We start from the raw sequence: 21,048 nt of genomic DNA, 5'->3' as shown, positions 1-21,048 counted from the left end.
AGATAAGTCTGAAACAGTTGGGAAAAGGAGCAAGTCAAACAGTCAGGGCAGGCAGAAACAAAGCAGAGAATTGGGCTGATAAATTAAACTGCATTTATTTCAGTGCAAAAAGGCCTAACAGGTAAGGCAGATGAACTCAGGGCATGGTTAGGAACATGGGACTAGGATATCCTAGCAATTACAGAGATGTGGCTCAGGGATGGACAGGACTGGCAGTTTAATGTTTCAGGATACAAATGCTTTAGGAAGGATCGAAAGCGGGGGCGGGAGGGGAGGGGGAGTGGCATTTTTGATGAAAGATAACATTATGGCTATAATTAGGGAGAATATTCCTGGGAGTATGTCCAGGGAAGTTATTTAGGTGGAACTGAGAAATAAGAAATGGATGATCATCTCATTGAGATTATGCTATTGACCGATAATGGAATTAAAAGCTGGAAAGTGGAGTTGAGATTATCAGTTTGGTCACGATCGCATTGAATGACAGAGCTTACTAAATGGGCTGAATGGTCTACTTCTGTTCTAACATCTTACAAGTTCCCTGGGGTATTAATTCCTAAACTCGACGGATCAACTTGATTCTGCAAGGATTGTGGAAAGTAAGTGCAGTAACAAAAACAGAGTCATAACCCAATTTCGTGGAAGACTATACTGATAGGATTGGCAGCACCTTATTCCTTACTAAGATGCTTTTATTGAAGAGATACTAGCAGGTATATTGAGAGTTCAGGAAATACATGCTTTTATTCCATCAAATGGGTGACCACATCATTGTCAGGCCACTGGGTTTAAAAATGTTCCTGCTACTTTCTAAAGCATGATGACCAAGTTGTAAACAAGGTAACCAATTGAATGATTTATTTGGTTGATGTACTAATATACAGCAATACCTGAGAAGACCATGTAACACAACTGGAAATCTTACTTAATCAGGTATAGGTAGCTGGCCAAGTGATAAATCTTACCAAGAGCAAACTTGCAAAAGTATGGGCAATTTACCTCAGACACATCACAGATCCAATGGTCAGTAAAGGAAGATACCCCAGAAGATGAAAATCTCCCTCCTGCAATTCTTTTCCCAGAAGAGAACCCAATAAACTTTTCAATTACCAGCGTTTATGACTATTTTGTAAAACCTGAAAGCCTAGATTATGACTAATTTTCAAAGACTCAGATTGATTGCAATTATAACTGAATATCTTCAATTTGCAACACTCTTCAAGATAAGAGTGTTGATGCATCCCCAAAGTACATCGAGCAGTAATATTATTAAATGCAACAGAGGAATGGATAGCAAATTCTGTTCCAGACAACATTTGAATATTATTTCATACAAGAGGCAAACAAATAATGAATCCCGTTCTATACCTTAAAGGAATGGGCTATGAATATCATGCACAATGTGGGAACAAGCAATTCTATGCAAGACATGAATGGGTAATGAATACTGTTACATAAGGAGGTATTTGCATACTATTCCATTCCTTAAATGGACAGTGGCCTTATTTTAAACAATAGAACATGACAAGTGAATATTTTAATATATCATAGAAAAATGAGTAGTTAATATGTTTACATAGAAGTAAAGAATGCAAACTGAATTATTTTAAAGGGAATAGATGAACAAGTGGTGAATGCTGCTATTTAAAATAGAGGGATGGACAGTGAATAATGGTTTATACAATAGAGGAATCAGCAGTTAATTCTGTCATTTATGATCGTGGGAATGAATGAATAATGTTATATAAAGTAGAGGAATAAACAATAAATATTGGTCTACACAAAAGATGAACAGGCAGTGAATATTATACTATTATAACAGAGTAACAGGCAGTGAATTCTATTATATCTGATAAAGCAACAAGCAGTGATGAATTGGCAGAGAATATTATTGTATACAGTGAGGGAGGAACAAACTGTGAGACTGTTGTGTACATGGAATGGCAGTGAATACAGTTGTGGAACCAGTAGTGAATACATTTTCATACAATAAAAGAACAAGCTCTGAATACTGTTCTTTAGAAAGGTGGAATGGCCAGCGAACGACGTTAATTACAATGGGAAAGTTTGACAATGAATGATGTTTTATAGGAGAGAGGTATGAGCAGTGAATGCTGTTTTAGAATAGAAGAACAGGAAGTGAACACTGTTACGTACAATAAAGGAACGAGCAGTGATTTTACACATCTAAAATTGAGGAACAGTGGTGAATTCTGTCTTATAGTGAATACTGTTCTGGGCAGTACAGTAATGGGTAATAAATATGGTGGTATACAATAGAGGAACAAGCAGAGATAACTGTATTATACAGTGGATAAATGGGCAGTTAAAGAGTTATATACACTAGAAGAATGGATGAGCGAGAAGTGCATATTCTTATGTACAAGAGAGGAGTGTACAAGAGGACAGTGAATGCTGTTATACAGAATTGAGAACAGGATAGTGGGTGTTATTTACATACAGTAAAGAAATGGGCAGTTAATATACTTAGAATCACTACAGGAATGATCATTGATATGTGTTCTATTTAATGGAGCAGAAAGCAGTGAATACTCTTGTATACAAGGGAGGAGTGGACAAGAATGCTGATTCACACAACAGAGCAATAGCCAGTGAGAACTGTCAGATACAATTTTGGAACAGACATTGAATCCAATTATATTGTAGAAGAATGGGCAGCGAACATTTACATACAGTAGCAAATTAGTAGTGAATAATGTTCTGTACAGTGGAGGAGCAAGCAGTGAAAACTGTTGAATGTAATAAGGGAGTGGACTGTGAATATTGCCCCATACGATACAGAAATGAGCAGTTAAAACTGTGGTGTTAATGGAAGAACTAGCACCAAATATTGGTGAATACTGTTACTATACTGTTGAGGAACAGTCAGTGGATACTGTTTCACACAATAGATTATTGGGTAGTATGCAACAGAAGAACAGACAGTGACTACTACTCTGTACAATAAAGGAACAAGCAGTGAAAGCTGTTTTATACAACAGAAGAATGAGTAGCAAATATTATTTATATACAGAAGAGGAACAGGCAGAGAAGACAATTATATATTCTGGACGAATGTGCTGTTCTCGATAATGGAGGAATGAGTGGTAAATACCACAATACACAAGAGAGAAACAGATATCAAATACTGTGTTATACAGTAAAGCAGCGGGTACTTAATACTAATATATACAACAGAAGAACACTAAAGGGATAAACAGTTAAAACTGGTGTATACAATTGAGAAATGTACACAAAATATTGTAATATATAACTGAAGAACGGGAAATGAATACTGTCATATACAATAGAGCCCACATGACCAACAATGAGACCGAAGAGTGTGATGCTGGAAAAGCACAGCTGGTCAGGCAATGTCTGGGGAGCGGGAGTGTCAATGTTTTGAGCATAAGCTCTTCATCAGGAATGATGGGGTGGCCAAAGGAGCTGGGAGATATATGGAGGATGGCTAAGAGTACGATAGGTAGATAAAGGAGGGGGTGAAGGTGATAGGTAAGAAATGGGGGTGGAGCGGATAGGTGGGAAAGAAGATGGACAGGTAGGACAGTTCAAGAGGGTGGTGCTAAGTTGGAGGGTTGGATCTGGGATAAGGTGGGAGGAGGGGAAATAAGGAAACTGGTGAAATCCACATTGATTTGGAGGTTGGAGGGTCCCAAGGCGGAAGATGAGGTGTTCTTCCTCCAGGTGTTGGGTGGCTAGAGTTTGGCAGTGGAGGAGGCCCAGGACTTGCATGTCCTTGGCAGAGTGCGAGGGGGAGTTAAAGTGTTCGGCCACGGGACAGTGGGATTGTTTGGTGAGTGTGTCCCAGAGATGTTTTCTGAAACGTACCGCAAGTTGTCGTCCTGTTTCCACAATGTAGAGGAGACTATATCAAGAGCAATGGATACAGTAGATGAGACTTCCCAAGCAGGATTTCTACTCCCAGCTCTGAAACGGCAGGCGAGCCCCAGGTGGACAGAGGAAGCGCTTCAGGGACACCCTCAAGGCCTCACTGGTGAAGTGCAGCATTCCCACAGGTACCTGGGAATCACTGGCCCAAGTCCGTCCAAAGTGGAGGAGGAGCATCCAGGAAGGCCTCGAGATTGGCCATCAGGAAAAAACAGATGCCAGGTGTAATTAGAGAAAGGAGCGCATTCCCACACCAACACCCCACCCAACCCTTCACCTCCCCCATGTGTGACAGCCTGTGGCAGCTGCATCGGTCTGTACAGTCACCTATGGACTCACCGTGAGAGTGGCAGAGAGTCACCCTTACGTGAGGGACTGCCAATGAATGAATGATGCAATAAAGTAATATGGAGTGAATACTGAAATAAAGAACTGAGGTTGCTGGAAATCTGAAACAAAACCAGAAATTGCTGGAGAACCTCAGCAAGTCTGACAGCGTCTATACAGAGACAGCAGAAATAACATTTCGGATTCAATGACCTATCTTTGGAACTGCAGTCTCTTGCTTTCTCTCTATAGATGCTTCCAGACCTGTTAAGTTCCTTCAGCAATTTCAGTTTTTGTTTCAGATTGCTGAATTTCTGCTTTGATAGAGTGAATACTGTTCTATACAATGGAGGAACAAATTAAATACAACCAAATACCGCCCCATCAGTCTACTCTCGATTATCAGTAAAATGATAGAAGGTACCATCAATAATGTATCTAGCAGCACCTGCTCAGCAATAACCTGCTCAGTGACGCCCAGTTTGGGTTCTGGCAGGGCCACCGAGCTCTTGACCTCATTACAGCCTTGGTTCAAACATAGACAAAAAAGCAGAATTCCAGAGGTGAGGTGAGAGTTAAAGCTCTTGATCAAGGCTACATTTGACTGAGTGTGGCATCAAGGAGCCCGATCAAAATTGGAATCAGTAGGAATCATGGGTAAAACTCTCCACTGGTGGAATTCTACCTGGAAAATAGGAAGATGCTTGTGGTTGTTGGAGGTCAGTCATCTGAGCTCCAGGACACCTCAGCAGGAGTTCCTCAGAGTAGTATCCTCGGCCCAACCATCATCAGCTGCTTCATCAATGACCTTTCCTCCATCATAAGGTCAGAAGTGGGACCATTCACCAATGATTGTACAATGCTCAACACCATTCATGACTCGTCAGATACTGAAACCGTTAATGTTTAATGCAACAAGATTGGGGTAATATTCAGGCTTGGGCTGACAGTGGCAAGTAACATTCAAAACACACAAATGCCAGACTATAACCATAGAGTCATAAAGATGTACAGCACAGAAACAGACCCTTTGGTCAAACTCATCCATGGTGACCAGATATCCCAACCCAATCTAGTCCCACTTGCCAGCACCTGGCCTATATCCCTCCAAACCCTTCCAATTCATATACCCATCCAGATGCCTTTTAAATGTTGCAGTTGTACCAGTCTCCACCACTTCCTCTGGCAGCTCATTCCATACATGTACCACCATCTGCGTGAAAAAGTTGCCCCTTAGGTCTCTTTTTTATATTTCCCCTCTCATCATAAACCTATGCCTTCTAGTTCTGGACTCCCCCACCCCAGGGAAAAAACCTTGTCTATTTATCCTATCTATGCCTCTCATGACTTTATAAACTTCTATACGGTCACCCCTCAGCCTCCGACGCTCCAGGGAAAACAGCCCCAGCCTACTCAACCTCTCCCTATAGCTCAAATCCTCCAGCCCTGGCAACATCTTTGTAAATCTTTTTTGAACCCTTTCAAGTTTCAGAACATCCATCCAATAGGAAGGGGACCAGAATTGCATGCAATATTCCAAAAGTGGCCTAACCAATGTCCTGTACAGCTGCAAAATAACCTTCCAACTCGGCGGCACGGTGGCGCAGTGGTTAGCACTGCTGCCTCACAGCGCCCAGGTTCGATTCCCACCTCAGGTGACTGACTGTGTGAAGTTTGCACATTCTGCCCGTGTCTGCGTGGGCTTCCTCTGGGTGCTTCAGTTTCTCCCACAAACCAAAGATGTACAGGTCAGGTGAATTGGCCATGCTAAATTGTCCATAGAATTCAGGGCAAGTGTAGGGGAACGGGTCTGGGTGTGTTACTCTTCGGAGGGTTGGTGTGGACTTGTTGGACCGGAGGGCCTGCTTCCATACTGTAGGTCATCTAATCTAAACTCCTGTACTCAATACTCTGACTAATAAAGGAAAGCATACCAAATGCCTTCTTCACTATCCTACCTGCAACTCTACTTTCAAGGAGCTATGAACTTACACACTCCAAGGTGTCTTTCTTCAGCAACACTCCCTAGGACCTTACCATTAAGTGTATAAGTCCTACTAAGATTGCTTTCCCAAAATGCAGCACCTAAATTAAGCTCCATCTGCCACTATCACCATTAAAAGACAATCTAGCCGGACACCCAATCCTGACATTCAATGAATGGTGTTATCATCACTGAAGTCCCCACTATCATTCTTGGGGTTATCTATGTCCAGAAACCCAAGTGGATACACTATATATATTTCGTGACTACAACAGCAGGCTAGGAACTAGGAGTTGTGTGGCAAGTAGTTCACCTCCTGACTCCCTAAAGGCACAAGTTAGAAATGAGATAGTATGCTCCCTATCCATCTGGATGAGTGCAGCTTTAACACCATCCAGGTCAAAGCAGCCTGCTTGATTGGCATCACATATAAAAGCATCCACTCCCACTACCACTGACATTTTATAACAGCAGTATGTTTCATCTACAAGATGCACTGCAGAAATTCACTGAAGGTCTTTCGACATCACCTTCCATACCCATGACCACTTCAATCTAGAAGGACAAGGACAACAGATATGTGAGAACCCTATGCCCTGCAAGTTCCCCTCCAAGCCAATCATCATTCTGACTTGGAAATATATTGCCGTTCCTTCACTGTTGCTGAGTAAAAATCCTGGAATTCCCTCCCTAAGGACATTGGAGGTCAATCCACATCATGTGAACGGCAGTTGTGCCTAGCTACCTGACGAAGAAGCAGTGCTCTGAAAGCTTGTATTTTCAAATAAACCTGTTGGACTATAACCTGGTATTGTGTGACTTCTGACATTATGCACCTCAGTCCAACACTGGCACCTCCACATCATGGTAGTTCAAGAACGCAGCTCACCTCTACCTTCTGGAGGCATAAATGCTGGCCAGCCAGCGATGCCCACATCCCATGAGTGTGTGAGTGAATTTAAAAAAACACAATAAAGAAATAATCAGTGAATACTTTCCTATAAAATAAATGAAAGGACTGTTAATATCCTTATATACAATAGAGAAGTTGGCAATATTTATATTGGTGGAATAGACAGTGAATACTGTTAAGTGCAATAAAGGTATAAGTAGTGAGTTTTGTTATATAGCGAAACAATCAGTAACCACTTATATATACAAAAGTGGAATGGACAGTGAGTATTGTTATATAGAAACGGGGAACTGAGTTAACTCTTATATAAATCAGAGGAGCTGGCAGTAACCAATGTTGCATGTTAGAAAATAATGAGTAGTGAATACTATTTTATCCAAGAGAGGAGTGGACTGTGAATACTCAGGTAAACTAAGGTAACTGGCAGTGAATACTGTTGTTATATAGAACAGGGGAATTGACAATGAATACTATCATACACAACAGAGGAATGAACACTTTTACATAGAACAGATGAAGGAACAGTGGATAGTATAATTTAAAATAGAGCACCAGTGCAGTGAATACTTTTATATACAATCGAGGAATGAGCAGTGAATATTTTTATTTTACAACTGAAGAACGGGCTATGAATACTGTTATATTCAGTTAAGCAAAGCTGCAGTAAATACTGCTATATACAATCTATGAACAAGAAGTGACAACGTTTTTTATTTACAAGGAATGGGCAGTCAGTACTGTCATATACAGCATGGGAACAGGTAATGAATATTGTTATATAAAAAGTAGCAGAATGTGCAACGAACCTTATTCTATATGATTGAGAAACGGGAAGTGACAAGAGTTAGATATAAAAGTGGAATGGACTTTGAATCCTGTTATATACAATACAGGACAGTCAGTCCTTTAAAATAGAAGAATGGTCAGACAACCTTGTTATTCACACTAGAAGATGGAAGAGTGAATCCTATTCGATCCATGAAGGAAAGTACAATGCTATATATAACAGAGTAACAGACAGCAAATCCCATTATATACAAAAATAAGAATTTGCAGTGTATCCTGTTTCTGTACAAAGAAAGAACGGTCAGTGAATCTGTTAGGTACAAGTGAGGAAGAATGGTAAATCTCATTATGTGGAGGGTCAGAGATTATAGAGAAGAGATAGGTAAGACAGTAAATCATTTTGCATTCAATAATGGGATGGACAGTGAAGTCTGTTATACAGAACAGGTGGCAAATAAATCCCAATACATATTGTAGTGAAGGGACCTATAGTTTTGCTGTGTACAATACCATTATAAATGGTGATACATTATGAAGTATGGGATTCATGCTCTGTATCTGAGGATAGCTGTACCATATGTCCTATAATATATAGTTTTCATTTGCAGCAATAGCTGGACATGTGATTTTGTGAAGTCAGATTAACGTACATATCCTGAAAAGTGCGATCATTCACTTCCGTGCATGTACAGTTACACGCACAATACATACACATGCACTCACACATGCTGCAGCTACTGACACAGATACAAGAGTGCACATTCAAAGTGTGGCAAGTATTTTACGGGTACATTCTGACTATATTCTAAGACAGTATCCTTCTAGCCTCTGAGAAAAGAAAAAACTGCACTCTGGAGAAAGGCTCTGATGCTTCTGGCTTTAGCTGCTTTTAACAGTGATTCTGTGCTCCATCTACTAAAACTGCTATTCCCAACACATACATGGTTCATTCTGAAATATTTACAAAACAGGCGAATATGTCAACCATATTTTTACACCAGTGTTTGGCATAGCTGTCAGTTTTTAAGATAGATGAAAATGGCTATTCTGTTGTTTCTTTCTAGCTGCAGTTATGCTGCCTGCAACGATGAATAGAACATTGTCTATGGTAAAGCATGAATTCACCCTGCTTATCTTTACAATACGGTTATAACAATGGTTCCTTATCATGTTGCAAGTATCACAAAGATTGAAGATGCTGAGACTAAACTAGCAACACAGGATCAAGCTGTTAAACTGGATGGATTCACAAGGGATGACAGAAGCAGTGTGAAAAATTCTCAGGCAAAATACAAATTCGCGATCAGCTGTACCATTACGATTCCAGCTTATTATGTGCCTGGGTGTTTCACAAAGGAAAAATAAGGGAATCAGGAATGCAGCAAATCCCACCTTTAGCTCCTCGGAGGACAAAGCCATATCCCTCGTTCTCCTTCTTCTGAAGCACTGCTGTCTTCTCCTCGATGACATAATCACTGTGAGAAAAAGACAAGAGGGGCGCTGGGTTACTTTTCACAACCATCTTCAAAAGGTGATCAGCAGCATTCAGCAGCAGCAGGCAAAGTCTTGATTGTATGGATGTGTATGTGTGCGTATGTATGTATGTATGTGTGTGTGTGTATGTGTGCGTGTGTGTTTTTCTCTCTTCTGCACAGAGGCTGGAGTTAACAAAATAAAGCTGGGTTGTTTGCTGGCTAAGACACTCGCACACATACACAAACACACACACACACACACCTCAGTCACTCTCGCAGCATTCAGTTCTCATTCCCCTTTCTCTATTTAAACCCCACCCCAAATGCCTCTGTCCTCCCCCCTTCGCAAAGCCTGTTGCATAATGTACAGAGGGAAAAAAAATCAAGCAAGTGCTGATCTAACGTTTCAGTCTGATGTCTATAACATAAGCCAGCTGCTGTGTGTTAATTACATGCAAGGGAACTTCCTACAGGCTCGAAGAGTCACTCACATATACACGCTGTTAGAGAGAAAAAAAAGCTGATTCTCATTTGTGGAAAGCAATAGTGTGAGTGTGAACAATTAGCAAACCAGCAGCAGAAAATTCGATAGACATCACAAATGCAATCTTCCCATAAGCCAACCTACAGAGATTTGTTTCATAAACCATTGTGGCTCAGTAATTGGTGGCTCCGATTAGGGGCAGGAAACAAACAAATCAATTCTGCATTTCAAACAGATAAATGTATTCCCTTTAAACACATGCAACAAATGACCAAGCAGCTTACCCGATAAATAGTGTAGCTTTAAGAGGTGTATTTTGTCCTTTTTTTAATTGAAGAAGAGTTGAGACAGAGGTGATGTGTGGTCTGCTTCAAAGCCCATAAAGCAAACACCATGTGAGATCTTGGTTTTTTTTTGTTGTAAAGTTGGAACAATTGAAGCGGCCTGAATGGTGGGGGTCAAGTTCCCATAAAGCCGGGATTTTAATTTTAGTTTTTCAGTAGCAGTCACTGCTGGGGTATTGAAGCCGGATGTGGAAGCTGTTCTCCCTCTCTCCGTTAAAACTAAAAGCTGGGGGTTCTCTTCCTGCTGCTAGAATTGCATGTGAGACAATCTATTTTGCTAAATTTGCCTTTGCCAACAGTGTGTTCATGGAATGTTACAATATTGGAACGGTTACTGTTTAGTAGTTCAATCATCTATCATTCTGTTAAATTTTCCAAAACAGTGAAGCTATTCCAATACTTTCTTTCGCTGTATTTTTACTATTGTGTATGAGTAAAGAATGTTTTACTTCAAGCCTGGCACTTTGACAAATCAAATTGCATCTGGATCACAATGCCTGGCACTTGTCTTTAAAATAAGAATAAGTTGGGGTTTAGGTCATCTTCTTCATATATTTTGAGGGGTTTGGTCTGGTCCATAACAACAGCATTCATAAAGACTAGTGCCAATCATACGACCTATCAATTCCTTTTAGTTATTTCACAAAGAAGAATTGGCTGGATTTTCTAATGGATAGATAACCATTTCTGAAACGTTGTTGGGAGTTGTGCATAGGAATCTTGTGGAATCCTCATCATAGCAGATCAAGAAAATAAAGATTCCATTGAACAATAACCTATGACAGGAAATTATCCATTTAAATCACGTAGTTTTAACGTTTATGCTGGAGTAAGGTAAATAGCTCCTTAGGAAAGTTTAGATTATTAAACACTTTGTTTAACTCCTTAGTAACTGTTCAACTGAATCCCCAACATACCTCACACACCTCCAACTATATTCACCAAACCAGAAACACCACCAGAATCTGATCTGACTCCTCATTCCTGCTCCACAGGCCTGACACCCCCCTGCATGCCTGAAGGCCTTGACACGGTCTTCTGAGACCTGACCCTCACCGCCAGACCCAACATCCTGGATCCTGACATTCCCTCCACCACCTGACAGCAGTACCCCATCCAATATCTTCCGCCCACTGACCTAGCCGAACACTCCATTATTAACTTATGACCCTTTGCTGCCTTGTGCCCTGGGACACTACTTACTGGTACCGTACCCACCTGGAGCTCCACTCCCCAACCAAAAGGCACTCTTATCATCCAGCTCCATACTCCCTAACCACTTGGTATCCTAAGTCCCTAAGAATCTACATTCCTGACACTCTCCTGTACCACTCAGAACCCTACACATCTGGTGCCCTACTTACCTGGCACATTCTACTGACCACCTGGAAGCTGACCTGCCTTTGACCCTAACCTCTACCCATCTGGCACCTTATGTACCTGGCACTGTGCCCCCAGCCACCTGGCACCACATCGTCCCAGCTCTCTAATCTCACACTTACTTAATACACTTACCCTTTAACAGGGCCTGTCAAAATGGCTGTCTACATGTCTATGTTTGCCTTCCCCCAATTGATCAACACTACGAAAACCTGCCAGAATAGAAGTACAGCTCTGGATTTCTGAAACAACCCTGATCAGAATCTCCTTGCAGAAATGTAGAGCTCTTTCATTGATTAAAAACCGAGGGGGTTGGCAATTGGTGTGTGATTACCATTCCTCGGAAAATCTGGCCGATTGTGACAGAGGGAACAATTGTTCAGTAATTTCCAATGAGTTATTGAATTGTATGTAATTGTCAATATGTCGAGCATTAGGCTTACCTCAAAAATTATGAAATGACATCAGCCTTTTCTGTCAAAAGCCTTCTCAACTTTGAAGATGAGAGACTCGAGCACCTAATCTAGGTTGATACACCAGAGCAGCACTGAGGGAGCACTGCAATGTTTGATGTGCAGTATATTGGATGAAACATTAAACTGAAACTCTGTATGATTTCTCAGGTTGAAGTAAAATATTCCATAATACTTTTGAAGAGGAACTGATACACTTCACGCTGCTTAAAACTCTGATGTATCCCATGCTCCTCACTTTACTCATTGTATTAGTTAACCATTATCCCTCAATCAATGCTTAAAATAGATAACAATTTCAACATACCGGTCCTGCTCAAAATCTGAAATAAAAGCAGGAAATTTTGAAATGCTTAGAAAGTCTGATTGCATCTCCAAAACAAGAAACAGTTAAAATTTCATGTGAATGACCCTGTACCTGATGACCTGAAAGTTTAACTTTGTTTTCCATTCCATAGTCAGACCCTGGTGATTGGGACTGAAGGGGGCTATTATAAGTATGAATTTCTTCAAGGGCAAAGCAATCTGGCATTGATGTGGATAGCCACCTACCTGGTGCAACTACAAAAGTCTTGTTTATTAAGCAATATGAAAAGTATCACCAACTGCAATTATTCCATTTAATTATTTTTTTAATTTCAAAAATATACTTTATTCATAAAATATTTTGATGATCTGTACAATTGGTCATGCCATACATACGTAAACATTCCATTTCTTTGCATACAGAGATCGAGTAATCATTCCTATACACAGTTCTGTAGGTTTACTATCCATATATTTAGCGGAGGCGTCAGTGGAGCCCACTTACTGTGTGGGCCCCCTGTTCTTTGGCAGGCAGACGTTACGTGGTGGTCTTTCCCCACCACGCCTTGGCGGCAGCTGCCCAATGCTTCAGCGTGTCCCTCAACACGTAGTCCTGGACCTTGTCTTGGAATGTGCTAGTCCACAACACTCGTTCGGGGTTAGCTCCTTCAGCTGGAAGATCAACAGATTTCGGACAGACCAAAGAGCATCATTCACTGAGTTGATGATCCACTAGGCACAGACCCGTAGAGCACGGAGTCCCGCATCACGGAGCTGCTCAGGACGAGCCTCGACAAACACCACTGCATTCCTCTCCAGACTTTCTTTAGGTAGGCACATTCCAGAAGGAGGTGTGTGACAGTCTCGTACCCCCTGCAGCTGCTTCGAGGGCAGCGTGCGGTGCGTCAGAGAGTCCGGGCCTGCATAAAGGATCTCACTGACAGAGCCCTTCTCACCACCAGCCAAGCCATGCCTTGGTGCTTGTTGGAAAGTTCTGGCGATGAGGCATTCTGCCAAATGACTTTGACAGTCTGCTCAGGGAACCGCTTGACAGGGTCCGCCCTCTCCTTTTCCTGAAGGGTCTCAAGGACACTAAGTGCTGACCACTTCCTGATGGACTTGTGGTCAAAGGTGTTTTTCTTCATAAATTTCTCTAGGAAGGACAGGTGATACGGAACGATCCAACTACTTGGAGCATTCCGTGGCAGTGAGGCCAGGCCCATCCCTCGCAACACCGGGGACAGGTAGAACCTCAGTACATAGTGACACTTGGTGTTTGCTTACTAGGGATCCACGCACAGCTTGATGCAGCCACACACAAAGGTGGCCATCAGGGTGAGGGTGGCATTTGGTGTGTTTTTTCCCCCATTGCCCAGAGCTTTGTACATTGAGTTCCCTTCGGACCCTGGCCATCTTTGATCTCCATATAAATCAGAAAATGGCCCAGGTGACTGCGACGGCACAGGTTCTGGGAATAGGCCAGATCTGTGCCACGTATAACAACACTGACAGTGCCTCACACCAGATGACCAGGTTTTTACCCACGATGGAGAGCGACTGTAGCCCAGTTTCTGCCTCACTTTCCTGTGACTTGGTGCACGCCCCAGCCCTTCCGAACCAAATACCCAGCACCTTCAGGTGGTCGGTCCTGAAAGTGAAGGGGATGAAGGATTGGTCGTCCCGAAGAGCATGACCTCGCTCTTGCCTCGGTTTACCTTGGCCCCCGAGGCCCGTTTCAACTGGTCACTTATGCACAAGAGTCTGTGCACGGACAGCGGATCTGAGCAGAAAATGGCAACATTATCCATGTACAGGGAGGCCTTAAACTGCAGGCCCCAGCTGCCAGGAATAGTCACCCCTCTCAGGCTCATATCCTTTCTGATGGACTCGGCAAATGGCTCTATGCAGCACACAAACAAGGTAGGAGAGAGAGGGCAGCCCTGCCTGACTCCAGATCTGACTGGGAAGTTATCTGATTCCCACCCATTGATTGAGACTGCACTGACAATGTTGGTGTAGAGCAGTCTGATCCAATTGCAGATTCCCTCCCCAAAGCCCATTTTGGAGAGAACATCTCTCATATACGTATGTGATATCTGTCAAAGGCTTTCTCCTGGTCCAGGCTGATGAGGCATGTGTCCAACCCTCTGTCCTGCATGTATGCGATCATATCCCTGAGGAGTGTGAGACTCTCAGCGATCTTCCTGCCCGGTACAGCACAGGTTTGGTCAGGGTGGATCACCGATCCCAGAGCAGACTTTGATGACCTTTGCCAAGATTCAATAGTGAGATTGGTCTCCAATTTCTGATTTCCTCCCTCTCCCCCTTCCGTTTGTAGATGAAGGTGATGATGCCTTTCCTCATGGATTCACTCATGGTACCTGCCAGAGGCACACTGACATACACCTCCAGCAGGTCCTGGCCAATCAAGTCCCACAGAGCAGAATAGTGCTCAATCGGTAAGCCGTCGCTTCCAGGAGTTTTATTCTTTTCGAAGGACTCGAGGGCCTTGGTCAGCTCGTCCAGTGATAATGGCTGGTCCAGCCTTTCCCATGTTCTGTCATCTAAGACCTCAGTGATAGAGGACAAGAACGACTGGGAGGCCGCGCTGTCGGTTGGCTTTGAGTAAAACAGACTTGCATAGAAGGATTTGCTGATCCTCATGACGTCAGCCTGAGATGACGTTACTGAGCCATCTTCTTCCTTCAAGCTGCTGAGCACAGAGCTCTCTTTGTGCACCTTCTGGAAGAAGAAACGTGAGCACGTCTCGTCCTGCTCCACCGAGTGGACCCTGGACCGAAAGATTATCCTAGAGGCCTCCGAGGCAAAGAGCGAGGCTTGCTGGCCCTTCACCTCCTGGAGATCGTCTGTGGCATCGAACCCCATCGTCTGCAGCAGGAGCAGGTTCTGCATACTTCCCTGGAGCCGGGACAGTTTTCCCTGTCTCTCTCTCGCCTTCTGAGTACTTTTGAGGATGAAGAACCTCTTGTTTCCTTTTACTGTTTCCCACCAGTCCGCTGGGGACTCAAACAGGGGCTTCACGGTTCTCCAACCTGCGTAGTCCCTCTTGAGCTCCTCAATGTTTCCCGGGATCAACAGCTTGGTGTTCAGCTTCCACGTTCCCTTACCAGCCCGCTGCTCGTCCTATAGGTGACAGTCGGCCAGCAGGAGGCAGTGGTCAGAAAAGAACACCGGCTTGACGTTGGTGGATCTGACCGAGAGCGTTCAGGACACAAACAGGTAATCAATCCTTGAGCGGATAGACCCGTCTGCCCGTGACCAGGTGTATCTACACTGCGCACCGTCTGCAGGGGTGCTGAAGACGTCGTGCAGCTTGGCATTTTTGACCGTTTCCATCAGGGCTCTGGACGTGGCGTCCAGTTTACTGTCTCTCCCCCCCCGCCGGATTGTCCATCTGCATCAATGATACAGTTGAAGTCTCCGGCCAGAATGACCAGCCTGGACGTAGACAGCAACAGTGGAAGCTGCTGCAGGACGGCCAACCGTTCACTCTTACCCGCTGGGGCGTACACATTAATCAGTCTTGGGGGAGCGTTTCTATACATGACATCAGCGACGGGGAGGCACCCACCCAACACCTCCTTAACCTCGGAGATGGTGAAGTTGCCTCCTCGCAACAGGATACCCAGGCCAGAAGCACGGCTATCATTGCCCCCCTGACCAAACTGATAGCCCATGGGCCCACAAGCTTGACCATCTCCTGGAGCTGCTGAGGTGCGGTATCCCACACTCCTGCAGAAACACGACATCGGCTTTAACATTGGCCAGGAAGGCCATCGTAGAGACACATCGCGTGGCAGATTTAATGCTATGCACATTAATACAGGCAATTTTTATCCCCATTTCAGTTTATCAGGTTACCAGTGTCCATTTGCTGTTGGCCCTGCCTCTCTGGGGTAGCTATCTGCATCCCTGTGGTGAACGCGAACTGCTGGACACTCGCAGGGCTGAGGTAGTTTCCGGCTCGATGCTGCAGGCATTTCCCTGCTCTGGTGTCTTCGGGTCAGGACCAGGGTTCGCATTGTCCTGTTCTCTGTCTGACAGCGGGGCTGTCCGAGGAGCTCCCAGTTACCTGGAGCTGTGGGGCGGTGGGTACCTCCTGGTTCTCACCGGGTGGGGGGGTGGGCTTTACCGGCCCCCTCAGAGGGTTAATCATTTCCTGTTTGGGGGGGTGCTGCCCTCCTTTCTCCCCACGGCACTCTTGCCTCTTCCCTCCTTGCGCCCGTCCTCACCATCTGAAGAGCTGGCTGTATCCTCCTCATGCAGGTGTCATTTCCCCCTTTTGCTGGGTGGCTTTGGAGGCCTGGCCAGGTTTCCTCTTCCTGTTTATTACAAGAATCCAGTCCTCTGCCTGCTTGGTTTGCTGTTCCTCCATTTCCTACATCTGTACAGTGGGAGCTTGGATTGGCTGCTGCACCTCTGGCTGCCATCTACTCTGCTCCATCCTTCTGGGTGCCCCTAGACACCGTTCCCCTGCTGGTCTGTGGTACCTTGCTGGCCTTTTGTGGTCCACGGCTCGTGTTGCCGCCTCCAGCCATCTGGAGGTGGTGGGCCCTCGTCTTGGGCAGGCCTTGTACACGTGGCCCGCCTGTCCGCACAGATTACAGTTCTTGGCCTCCTTACATTCCTTGGTCGGGTGACCTTCCTTCTTGCAATTCTGACAAATGGTCACCTTACAATCCGCCGCCGTGTGGCCTGACCTCCCACAGGTTCGGCACACTTTCGGCGGCCCTGTGTACGTCAGGTACCCTCTGCCTCCTCCGATTGCAAAGCTGGAGGGCGGGTGGAGGATGTTCCCACTGGCATCGACCCTGAGAGTTACCCTGACCTGCCGCTTGCTGATCCAGATCCCGAAAGGATCGACCACATCGGTGCTTTCTCCCTCGACCCGGACGTATCTTCTCAGGAAGGTCAGGACATCAGCTGCTGGGACGTGGAGGTTGTTCATATGACTCATAACCACCCAACTCCTCTGTGCAGGAAGCACACACAACGGGACCGCCGACAAGATGGAGAACAGAGGTTCCCCTTCCTTCTCCTTGAAGACCTTCAGGAGCTGCTCACAGTGCTTCACACTCCTGAAGGTCATGTCAAAATAGCCTGCCCCAGTGAAATCCTGCAGGCAGTACATGTCCTTTTTTTTATTTCAAAAATATACTTTATTCATAGAATGATTTTATGGTCTGTACATTTGATCATGCCATACATATGTCCATATTTACAAACACAGATTCGCATTTATCCTTGTCATTCGCATTTACAATCCTGTGCATTTTTCAATCTTGTACATATACATATATTTGGCTGAGGCATCAGCAGAGCCCAAAAAAACGTCCGCATGGGCCCCCTGTTCTTCTTTCGGCAGGCCGATCTTACACGGTGGTCTTTCCCCACCGCGCCTTGGCGGCAGCTGCCCCAAGCTTCAGTGCGTCCCTCAGCACGTAGTCTTGGACCTTGGAATGTGCCAGTCTGCAACACTCGGTCGGGGTCAACTCCTTCAGCTGGAAGATCAACAGGTTTCGGACCGCCCAGAGAGCGTCCTTCACCGAGTTGATGATCCTCCAGGCGCAGTTAATGTTCGTCTCGGTGTGAGTCCCAGGGAACAGGCCGTAGAGCACGGAGTCCCGCGTCACGGCGCTGCTCGGGACGAACCTCGACAAGCACCACTGCATTCCTCTCCAGACTTCCTCTGCATAGGCACATTCCAGAAGGAGGTGTGTGACAGTCTCGTCTCCCCCGCAGCCACTTCGAGGGCAGCGTGCGGTGCGGCAGAGAGTCCGGGCGTGCATAAAGGATCTCACAGGCAGAGCCCTTCTCACCACCAGCCAAGCCACGTCTTGGTGCTTGTTGGAAAGTTCTGGGTGTGGGGGGAGAGTATGTGAGGGTGTGGGGGGAGGTGGTATGATGGTGTGGAGAAGGTGGTGTGTGAGGGTGTTGGGGGAAGTGGTCAGCACGTAGCGTCCTTGAGACCCTTCGGGAAAAGGAGAGGGCGGATCCTGTCGAGCGGTTCCCTGAGCAGACTGTCAAAGCCATTTGGCAGAATGCAGGCAGTACATGTCCATTGCATCAAACCCACAGCACTCCAGCAAAACCTTCTTGACAAACACCGTCTGATCAACAGGTGTATGATCCTCCACTTTCTTCACAGTCACTGGGACTGTGTTGCAAATGCCCTGGTTGGGGCTGCAGGCAGCTGCTGAGGCCATAGCTTTGAGGTTGGCTGGTCCCTGAATTGGCGTTAGGCCAAAGCCAGCATGAAGATCCACCAAGAGCAGGTCAGCACAACCAAACAATCCTCCAACGTCCAATCACGATCCAGCAATGATCTCCACTAGCTCTGATGACTCGAAGCTCCACTCTTGATCCTGGTATCTCCCCTGCCAGTATACTAGAGACTGTGAGAAACTCACTAGCCTCAGGTCTGTCTCCTATCAGCTTCAAGTCTCTGACCATGCCCCTGTGACTCCTATTTGCGTAATGGTTACCGGACTCAAGCAAGTAATAACTTTTTCAGATCCATATATATAGTTTCACTCCCAAGTCTTATCTCCCTCATATCATTTGCTGATATGGCAAGGACAGATACATAAGCCCTTGTGCTGTTTCTGGCCCTTGGCTCAACACCTGATTCAAGCAGAGCAATTCTGCCCCCCAACTCAAGCACAGCAGACTCTCTAGAGCCTTAGGCCTTAGCTATCACATCTAGATGAGCCCACCTGTACCCTTTTATATCTGAACATGTTCTCTTCAAAGTTGAGAGAATGTTATTTTGTAGAAATTAATTGACTTGGATTGTCTTCCGGACAGTCTGAGGTCTGAAGTCCTCAAGTGGAGGACCTTTAATTTTTAATATTGCTTTCACAGAGGATTCTGTTAATATACAGTAATTGGTTATAACTGACGGTGTGCTCCCTGCGGTAGCAGATAATTTCTTTTTGCTGTATCTTGGATCTTTGCATATTGTTGTCTCCTCTCAGTGGCTTTTTTTCCAAGGTTTTGTATGTTCCATATCTTAAATTGGTGCTAGTAGAATTTGGTTCCCATTCTGCCTGTAGACCTATGCTGAAACAGATAAGTTTAACGTCTTGAATAATTTAGACTCTCTCCTTTCATCACAGTGATTGAATAATTCATGAGACCCACGTGTTCACCTGCTCAATTGTGTAACCTAGAGGTGCATTCTTGCTTGATTGCAACTCCCTTCACTGTTGTCGGGGGATCCTCTTTTTGGAAAGTAGGGAGGATGGATGTTTTGCTTGAACTTGTCCCTTTTTTTATTGCGCAGTATCTAATGTCATCAATAATTGTTCGCTATGCTGTGCTGTAGTCGAACTCAGTTCAGTTGTGGATTGGCTCAAATGATATAGGCAATTCAGTTGCTGTTTCTTTGCTTGTACCTTATTTAAACTCTGTTACAATTTGGACTCTGAACTTTCTTTATCATTGATCACAATGGAAAATATTTCAACCGAACCACGACAGTCACAGTTTCCATCTCATTCCAGCATGAAACCTTTTTTTCCAAAATTCCAACATGACAAACCTCAGGAAATTCTGCTATTTGTTTAGGTTCTTCTTTGATCTGACACAGTGCAGCAAAATCTTTGACTAACTTCTCCTTTACCTTTGTTGTTGAACCTCTTCCTCTTTTGAAAGAGATTGAGTCTAATAGACAATGTTCTGCTCAGCAGTGAAAATTCTTGGTTATGATGCACATAGAGTTAGTCCCAATTTATGAATTAGGCAAAAGTGAGGACTGCAGACGCTTGATCAGAGTGGTGCTGGAAAAGCACAGCAGGTCAGGCTGCATCGGAGGAGCAGGAAAATCGATGTTTCGGGCAAAAGCCCTTCATTAGGAATGAAGGCAGGGAGCCTCCAGGCTGGAAAGATAAATGGGAGTGGAGTGGGGCTGGGAAAAAGGTAGCAAAGCGTACAATAACTGGATGGCGGTGGGGATGAAGGTGATAGGTCAGAGAGAAAGGTGGAGCGGATAAGTGGGAAGGAAGATTGACAGATAGGACTGGTCATGAGGATGGTGCTGAGCTGGTAGGTTGGAACTGGGGTAAGGTGGGGAGAGGGGAAATGAGGAAACTGGTGAAGTCCACATTGATGCCCTGTGGTTGAAGTGTTCCGAGGTGGAATATGAGGCGTTCTTCTTCCAGGCGTTGAGTGGTGAGGGAGTGGCGGTGGAGGAGGCCCAGGACCTGTATGACCTCAGCAGAGTGGGAGGGGGAGTTGAAAACATCTCCAGGATACCTGCACCAATCAACCCCACCACCCCGTGCCCAATTTATAAATGTTTAACTCTCAAATGCTCATATTTATGAATGTTATCCCATTCAGATGTGTATCAATATTAAATTTAAACATCTGACATGTGAGTATTACCTCGAACTTAAGAACGGCTATTTTATGTTGTACTTATTGTGCTCTGACCTGCACACAAACTCAGTTGCAAATTGACTCAAGAACAGAATATGTTCCCAACCCAGGGACTGCCTGTATAGGTTTTTCTCGTAACTCATGCCCCTTATGTTAGGGAGTTGCTCAATGAACTTCAGTCAGCTTTAAGCAATGCTTTATTCACCAAAGTCAGCTATTTGATAATACTGTGACATTAGCACTGGTGTCAAAGTTGGAATTCAT

At 44.7% G+C, this 21,048-nt stretch overlaps 1 protein-coding gene across 1 annotated transcript in view; it reads right to left on the bottom strand.

The window, feature by feature from the left end:
- The window catches only part of shank3a (SH3 and multiple ankyrin repeat domains 3a), a 973,942-nt gene that overhangs the window by 246,755 nt on the left and 706,139 nt on the right, over positions 1 to 21,048 (bottom strand). The window contains exon 16 of the mRNA XM_072562789.1: positions 9,312 to 9,394. Within this exon, the coding sequence (XP_072418890.1) occupies positions 9,312 to 9,394 (83 nt within the window). The remainder of the gene's footprint in view (positions 1 to 9,311; positions 9,395 to 21,048) is intronic.

The sequence above is a fragment of the Chiloscyllium punctatum genome, chromosome 44 (assembly GCF_047496795.1).
Source record: "Chiloscyllium punctatum isolate Juve2018m chromosome 44, sChiPun1.3, whole genome shotgun sequence".
NCBI lineage: Eukaryota > Metazoa > Chordata > Chondrichthyes > Orectolobiformes > Hemiscylliidae > Chiloscyllium > Chiloscyllium punctatum.
Note: the sequence above shows the minus strand (reverse complement) of the source record. Positions and strands in the feature narration are given on the sequence as shown.